The sequence below is a fragment of the Chrysochloris asiatica genome, unplaced genomic scaffold (genome assembly GCF_000296735.1).
Source record: "Chrysochloris asiatica unplaced genomic scaffold, ChrAsi1.0 scaffold00369, whole genome shotgun sequence".
NCBI classification, from domain to species: Eukaryota; Metazoa; Chordata; class Mammalia; order Afrosoricida; family Chrysochloridae; genus Chrysochloris; species Chrysochloris asiatica.
The window spans coordinates 1,624,400-1,632,480 of record NW_006408887.1 but is presented as its reverse complement, the minus strand read 5'-3'; the positions used below and the strand labels follow the sequence as shown (position 1 = coordinate 1,632,480).

The 8,081-nt window shown below is 56.2% G+C and overlaps 1 protein-coding gene across 1 annotated transcript; it reads left to right on the top strand.

Annotated features, from left to right (window-relative positions):
* The first annotated feature begins 4,465 nt into the window (after window positions 1–4,465).
* BARX1 (BARX homeobox 1) lies at window positions 4,466–7,459 on the top strand. Its single transcript, XM_006876244.1, has 4 exons — window positions 4,466–4,691; window positions 6,480–6,771; window positions 6,856–6,940; window positions 7,295–7,459. The coding sequence occupies exons 1-4, from the start codon at window positions 4,466–4,468 to the stop codon at window positions 7,457–7,459; spliced, it is 768 nt and encodes a 255-aa protein (XP_006876306.1).
* Window positions 7,460–8,081: the final 622 nt, after the last annotated feature.

Genomic DNA, 8,081 nt, shown 5'->3' with positions numbered 1-8,081 from the left:
ATCATTTTAGAGTTCTGAGACCTTCTGTTTGAGGACAAGGCACAATCTCTAGTGTCGGATCAGCACTGGCACATGCCAAGGCGGGGGTGAGGCTTTGCTACGCGCCAGCCACCTGTAGTCCAAGCCCGTTTTGCTAAGGGCCCGCCTGCCAGCCCAGGCGCAATCTGCAATGACGACTTAGAGAAAGCTGAGGGAGTGCGAAGAGTAAGCGAGTTTACTGCGAACGCTGGCGAACGCTGCAAACTCTTCCTAGGAAGGAGGCCGAAAGCGGACGCGCTGTGAGACCGGGGTCCAAGCGCCTGGCGGCTGCACGGCACCGCTTCAAACGGAACACAGTCTGGCGTTTCCCCGCCTGTCAAGTGAGAGAAAGTGTAGACCTTTCCCTGGCGGCTGCTCCAACTATTCTAGCCAGAGATGAGCTGACATTCTGGAGAATCCTCCCTTTTCGTCATGGTCCCCAATTTCGTTTTACCACGTAAAATACAAACACCGGATAACTGCGCTGGCAATTGCGAAAGGAACCCTAGGACCGACTGGAACTCTAGGAAATGTCCATCCACTCAGATAATGACCACGGACTTTGAGTTAGATTTGCTCCTTTCCTGACCTCAGCTTTCTCATCTGTGCAATGGTTCGGATGCTCCTTTGGCAGGGAGCAGTTCTAGAAATACTACCTAGGAGGCACTTAGGTAGAGAGGAAGTCTGGGTAGGAGGAGGGGGCATAGAGGGTCTGGAATCTACATTTTCGTAACTCACAATGATGCCAAAAGTTTTTAATTATAGGATTAGAGGTAAACACTCCTCACCCCACAGCCATCCCCCCTCGCGCCCCTGCCTCAACCTTGGCCTGTAGGGTCAGAGTAATGGCTGAGAAGGGGTTGATTCCGTGTACCACAGGCTCCCACTTATATTGCACTGGCGTCCGAGCGGTGCCACGAAGCCCTCACTGTTGCCCGGAGCCCTCACCCGCGTCGCCGCCGGGATGGGACGATGGAACGGCGGGGGTGGGAGTGGGGAGCGTGGCTGGGCCTCGGGCGCTGATGTCACCTTTTCCAACCGCCGCGAGCGAGCAGAATGGTTTCCGGTATTTTCAAAGCGGCGACTGAGGAGGCTCGGACTTAGTCCCAGACGCCGTGCCAGGCGGCTGCGCCCCTGGGGTAGAAGCTCGGGGGGCCTACAACCGCAGTGGGGCCAGAGACCTGAGAGACTTGCGCTTCAGCCTTGGCTACATCACCGTCGCTATGGCTTCTCTTCTCTGCGCCTCAGTGTCCCCACCAGGAAGGGGAAAAACCCTGCTCTCTGTAAACACCTTTCCGGCCTCCAAGGCTGCAATTTCGGAGAGAAAGACCCTGAAGCTCTTTGTGTACTTTTCGCCTGAAAGGGGTTTATCTTCCGGTTTGCTTTGAAGTATGGTGACCCCGACGCAACTGGTGAAAGAAGTGGGGGGGGGGGCAGAGGGCTGACCCGAAAAGCGCAAGGGCCTTGGGAATGGGGTGGAGAGGGAGAGGGGCTGGCTCTACTCACTCCTTTCCAGTTAAAACCTCCAAAGGCTCTTTTGTCACACAGGGCATTTGCAGGAAAGCCCTCAGGCTAGCTCCTGGATCCCTCAGAAGCTTCAGTTGGCAGCCAGTGGTGGTAGGAGGGTACTTTGCCACATCAACATCTGTGAAATAGGATGGGGACTGGACTCTATCAGTCTTCTGATTCCCCAAAATCTAGAAGTGAGGCCTCCAATCCTGAAAACTACTGCCTCCCCACCCTAATCAAAGAGATACCCTAGGAGTCTGAATAGGGATAAAGTGAATTTGTGATGGTGGATGTAGAAGCTGAAGCTCATCAGACCCTAGGTAGGAAGTGAGAAGGTAGAAAAGGTGGACTGATTGGAGGATTGGGACTGGAGAGGAGGCCAAGAAGGTGGGCCTGAGAAGTATAGGGAGCAATTTTTTTTAAAAAAAGGATCCAACCTTACTTACCTTGGCCCCTAGACCAGACTCTTCCTCTTGCTGGGCCTCAGTTTCCTAATCAGTTGGACTAGGCAGAGGCCCTTCAAAGTTTAACAGTGGGGAGGGGCCAGTCTTCTAAGAAACACTACTTTTTTTCCATTTGCTAGGTGGGAGGTGGGGTGGCTGCTTCTAACCAAGGGACTGCTCAAAGTAGACCTTCATCACACACTTCTGAAGACCATTTTTACTAAGAATCACCCACTTCAGGAATCGGAAGCAACTGGAGGTCACCAAGGCCACCACCTTTCAATCCTGATGACAACTTTGAGGTTTAGAAAGGGGTTAATCCTGATCAAAATCACAACTACTGGGGGGGGGGGGAGAGGACTGGGCCAATGGAGTTCCTAGGATCTGAGTCGCTAAAATCTAGTCAGACATTCATTCCCTTCCCAAGGGTGTTCTATATTCCCTATTCCATCCTCTATGTGGTGGTGGTGGTGGTTATGTGCCGTGAAGTCGGTTCCTACTCATAGCGACCCTGTACAGGGTTTCTGAGGCTGTAAATCTTTATGGGAGCAGAAAGCCTCATCTTTCTCCCGCGGAACAGCTGGTAGTTTCGAACTGCTGACCTTGAGTTTCGCAGCCCGATTCCTAACCACTACGCTAGCAGAGCTCCTTACACCATCCTCTATAGTCAAAGAATTTCGGCCATCTTCTAGTTCCCACAGGGTCTAAGGCAGATGTGCTAGTGGCCTAGGGCCAGCCTCATGGCATCTCTGCCAGCAGCTGTTGTTGTGTGCTGTTGATCTGGTTCCTATTCAGAAAGCTAGAGAAATCCTTTTGTCTTGAGATGGCTAGGACAGAGGGTCTGGTAAACCCTATTTCTCAGAAGTGAAGACTGAGGATCCTGCAAGTTCACATAGTAAAACAGAATGGCCCAGGACCTGTTTGGGACCAAGTACTGACTGACAGTGATGGGAGGGGACTCTTAAATCTCCAGAAGGGAAAGAGCACTCATCCACACTTGCTTTCATCCCATCCCTTCTTGCCTGGAAACATTGGGTAACCCCTTCCATCCTGTACCCCATTCATTCCTCCCCTTCCCCCCATCCTACAAATACCCTCAGTTCCCGGGTGCTTGACTCCCCACCCATTCCTCACAGCCTCCCTGGAGCCAAGTGTCTTCATCTCTTTGGACAGGCCAGGGGGTTTCTAACCAGGAAATGGCAAGGTCATTTTTCACTGAAAACTTGGGGCTTATGTTTGTGTAACTATGGAGAGAAGGAGGAGCCAAAGAAGATGTAGTTGCTTTCCTCAATCACATTGATGACTTTGAAGCTACTTCAGTCTCCTGATCACCAATAGTACCCCCTGTGGCTCCCTGCCCAGCTCCACCCAGTACCCACTTTCTCAGATGCTTGAAAAAGTTCAGAAAAGGTGAATCCGAAGCCTTGCTTTTTCCTGGCATTGGTTTCTTCCTCTAACTAGAGGAACATAGCCAGTGTACTTGGTTTTCCACAGAGGAGTATGAATTCACAAATCATATGGCAGTTTAAGCAAATATAGATCGGAGAGCATTTTCCTTTCAGGATTGCTCAGAGGAGGAATGAGGACCTAAGTGTGCACATGGGCAGGTGCCTCACTGTCCCCATTTCTTAATGTAGTCTCCCTGCATCCTGACAGGAAGGTCTGCACACCTCAAGGCCACCTCCTCCCTCCTTCATCACCTGGCTGTGCTATCTCTGTCCTCCTCCTCCGACCGTCCAAGGCTCTCTAACTCCCGACAAAGCCTTGGCATTCCTGCTCTGCCAAATTTTGCTGTCCCCTTTCTTTAGTGTCTGGATTCCCTGTCTGCATCGAAGCCCCTATGTCTGCTTTGGCTCCTCTGTCCCCTACAGCCCGACAGTTCGCTGTCTCTTGCTCTCTTTCTCTCTGTTTCCCTCTCGACAACCTTAGAATACGTGCCCTGTCTCCTTTTGGCACTTCTCTCACCTCGCTTGTGGTCCTTCTGTCTCCCATCTCTGTGGTCTCCTAAGCTCTTCGAATCTTTCCCAGGCGTCAGTCCACACGGCCTGCCTCTCTTTCCGAGCGCTCGCATCCTTCCTTCAGGACGAGCTGCCTGCGCTCTACACAGCGTCTCCAGGACTCTGCCCGCCCGCCCCCTCCCTCGAGGGCGCCCTCCGATTCTCCCTCCCTCCTCCAGCTCGGACATCCCGGGCCCGCTGCGCGGGGCGGGGCAGGGTGGGCGGGGTCCGAGTCGCTCGGGGCGGGGCGGTGACGCGGGCCGGGCAGGGCTAGAGGCGCCGCGGCGCGGGGCGGGGGGCGCAGTCTCGGGGTCCTACCAGCCAAGTCTTGCTCTCGACCCCGCCCGCGCCCTTGCGCTCCGCCTGGCCGGCGGGGGAGGGGGGCATGAGTCGGCTCCCGCCCGCGGCCGCGAGCTGCGGGCCGGCCTAGAGCCCCACGCCGGCCGCCCCACGAGCTGAGCCACCGCGGAGTTGTTTCCACCGCCCGCAGGAGCCGCGATGCAGCGGCCAGGAGAGCCTGGTGCCGCGCTCTACGGCCCTGCGGAAGGCTGCGCTGACCATCGATCACACCGTTACCGCAGCTTCATGATTGAGGAGATCCTCACCGAGCCGCCGGGGCCCAAGGGCGCTGCACCCGCCGCAGCCGCGGCTGCTGCTGCAGGCGAACTGCTCAAGTTCGGCGTACAGGCGCTGCTGGCGGCGCGACCCTTCCACAGCCACCTGGGTACGTGCGCACCAGCAGAGGGCCGCGGGCGGGACTCGGCTCGGCGGAGGGCGCGCCTGGAGCCCCCAGTGCCTGCACTGCCAGAGGGACCAGCTCTGAGTGCGCTGTCCCCAAAGCCCCTCTCGGAGCGCTCTGGCCGGGATGCGGAGGGTTCAGTGGCTCGGCCCAGCAGAAACCAGGCCTCGGGTCCCCGGGCGCTCCCTCCTCACAGCTGGCACTGAGTCCTCCTGCCCGGGAATGGTCCGGGCCCTGGGACTCGAGCCCGCCATCCCCATTGGAGGCAAGGCAGACTCCCTCCCGGACGCCCGATTTCGCCTTTGCATGGGCTTCAGGCTGACGACCATTTCCCGGCCAAAGCGACCTCAGGCCGGCGCCTGGGCCTTCGCCCAGAGGGTTGGCTATTAGTGGCCGCGACTGACCAAGGCAAGGAAACTGGAATCCCTGGGGAAGAGACCCAGGTCTCCGACTACTGGAGGCTGCCACTGGTCCTAGCCTGTCTGGAATCTCGCTGAACTCGGTGCAACCCCGTTGGGGCATTCCCGGGTGCGACAAATAAACGTAGCCTAGGCTGCACCGAGCTTACTGCCTGAGCCTTGCCTTGGGCAAGAGACCTAGATTGTAAGTTTTGGCCAGCTGGGCCCTTGTACAGCTAGGCCCTCAAGAAGCCTGAGCCGAATGCTCAGACTTTTTCTCCTTTTGCGCTTTCTCTTCCTTCCTTTTTGGGCCTGCTCTATATCAGTGCTCTCTTCACTTTGTCGCCTTTCCTTTTCTCTCTCCACAACTTCAGTTGGTCTCTCCCTTTTCCTGGGGCATCGATGTCTACTGCCCTCCTCCAACCTTCCCCACTTTCTAGTCTGTCTTTCTCCCCCACATTCCCCACCATCATTCTGCAGTCTAGACCCCTTGGTGAGATACTGTGGAAGAGAGGCTCCTACTACACACAGCAGAAACTGTAGTCTCAAGCCTTTTCTGGCTCCCTGTGACTCTTTAGCCAGCGCTCAGCCTGAGCAGGTCAATAGGGCCAGATTTTTCGTCCCAAATCAGCTCTCACCAGCCTCTAGGCTGCCTTTCATATCCAGCGACTCTCTTGCTAATAATTCATCTGAAGCGGGTAAATAAGAAATTATTTTAGGACTAAAGAAAATGGAAACGTTTTAACAGGATAAAAGTCTGAACACAGAGAAAAGGAGAATAACGATCGCTTTCTCAATTCGTGGGATGCTTTGGAATTCATGGGAGACTACCATCCCTCCCACCTTTGTGGACAATCTGGCCTTCGAAGCTGCCATTCACAGCATAGCAGATGTACTTACTCCACTGATTTGTTTTCCCCTAGAGAAAGCAGAATTGCCGATTTGTTTGGGTAAAACGCTCCATCTTCTTGTTTGCTGTTTCTTCTTGTTTCTCTTTTCCAAAAAGACACACTCCACTCTTTGGAGATACAAAATTGTTCATCTATAACCTCTAAATCTCAGACATGGTGGCTAGGGTATGAGGAACGGTGTGTGTGTGGGGGGGGTGGGGTGCAGAGCACGGGCTTGGGGAGATCCCCCTTTAAATTTCCAGAACTGAGGCGTTGAGGAGTGTCGCCCCAGAGGGTGATGCAAATCTATGGCCAGTGGCCAATTGCAAAAGTTTTGTGCTCAGTGGCAGTGGTTGAGCGCTGATACCCCTGTGTCCAAGTATGTGGGGGTGGTCGTGCGCATTGTGCTGGGGCCCCTAGTCCAAGGAACACGACCCAACACAAGCACACAACTTACTTGGCTTTGCACTCTTTCCTCGCTACAGCCGTGCTAAAGGCTGAGCAAGCTGCAGTGTTCAAGTTCCCTTTGGCGCCGCTCAGCTGTTCGGGGCTAGGGTCGGCGTTATTGGCCGCGGGGCCTGGGCTGCCTGGCGCTGGGGGCACGCCGCACCTGCCTCTAGAGCTGCAGCTCCGCGGGAAGCTAGAGGCGCCGGGCCCAGGGGAACCCGGCACCAAGGCCAAGAAAGGACGCCGGAGCCGCACCGTATTCACCGAGTTGCAGCTGATGGGCCTGGAGAAACGCTTTGAGAAGCAGAAATACCTCTCCACGCCGGACAGGTAGGGCGGGGCCAGGTTGGGACGAAGTTGATGTTGGAGGGGGTGCTTCCTGCCCTGCTGAGGGTGCGTCCTGCTGGTTCGCAGAATAGATCTCGCGGAGTCCCTGGGCCTGAGTCAGTTGCAGGTGAAGACGTGGTATCAGAATCGAAGGATGAAGTGGAAGAAAATAGTGAGTGTGTCCTCCTCGTGGCTTCTGCGTCCTGTTTCCCGACCATATTCCTTGTGCTCTCCCTTTCTCCGCCTCCACACTCCTTCGATACCTGTGCCCAAGTCTCTTGACTATCCAGGTTCCCTAAAGAAGCCAACATTCCTTCCTGTCCCACTGCACCCTCAGGCCGCCTGACAACCTTGAACTTTTCCGCCAGGCTATTTTGTAGCCTTTCCCCAGCAGCACTCAGAAAATGGTCACCACTTTCCCCTGAGTGCGGCCTTGGCCTTGTTGAGCCCTGTGGCCAGCCCTGCCGCAGGACGAGGCGATCCCCATTTCCGGCGCCCTGGGATGTGTACCATACCCTCTTCGCAGGTGCTGCAGGGCGGAGGCCTGGAGTCCCCTACCAAGCCGAAGGGGCGGCCCAAGAAGAACTCCATCCCCACTAGCGAGCAGCTCACAGAGCAGGAGCGCGCCAAGGAGGCGGAGAAGCAGGCGGAGGAGCCAGCGGAGCCAACAGACAGGAGCCGCGATGACTGAGCGCGGCAGCGTAGAGCCGGGGGCGCCCGCAGTCTTCAGTCCGCGGGAAGCCGTGAGCCGGTCCTGCCACGTCCAAGTCGTTTGCTTCTAAACGTTTTATAATTACCTTAAATGAGAACAATTCGGGGTCAAAGGAAGAAGGAGACAAGATCCTGAAGCCTACCCCAAGCACCAACGAGCTCCTGGCCCTACTAGCCTCGGAGACTCGGCGCCCAGTGCGGAGGAAGCTGTTCTCCGCTCGAAGCTTCGGAGTGGACCTTGGCCTCCACGCATACTCACGCCCCGCTCCTCGCCCTCACTCCATCCCGCATCCGGCAGGTCCTCCTGGTGCCGGACGCCGCCAGATCACACACCCGCTTCTGCGCGTCGGGGTTGCAGCGGCCCAGCGGAGCCCACCACGGCCGGAGACGGTGCCTGGGACTACCCGGCAGCTCGGCCCCGAGTCCTCCACGACGCTAGTGTCCCCTACCCCTTTCTTTCGAAGACGGCGATTTTTTTCCAATAAAATATTTTATGACACAGCGGGATTGGTGCGGCGGCTTCTGGCTCCGCGAGCGGGGCTTGGGGAGAAGTGTCTGCTGTTACTTTTAAAACATCCTGCAATGCGGGAAGAGCTACTCGG

What these genes read in the sequence shown, in the direction of transcription:
- BARX1 (XM_006876244.1), top strand. Translation starts at nt 4,466, where the DNA reads ATGCAGCGGCCAGGAGAGCCTGGTGCCGCGCTCTACGGCCCTGCGGAA. An exon ending in ACCCTTCCACAGCCACCTGG is followed by an intron (nt 4,692 to 6,479) that starts GTACGTGCGCAC and finishes TCCTCGCTACAG; the next exon opens with CCGTGCTAAAGGCTGAGCAA. An exon ending in GGATGAAGTGGAAGAAAATA is followed by an intron (nt 6,941 to 7,294) that starts GTGAGTGTGTCC and finishes CCCTCTTCGCAG; the next exon opens with GTGCTGCAGGGCGGAGGCCT.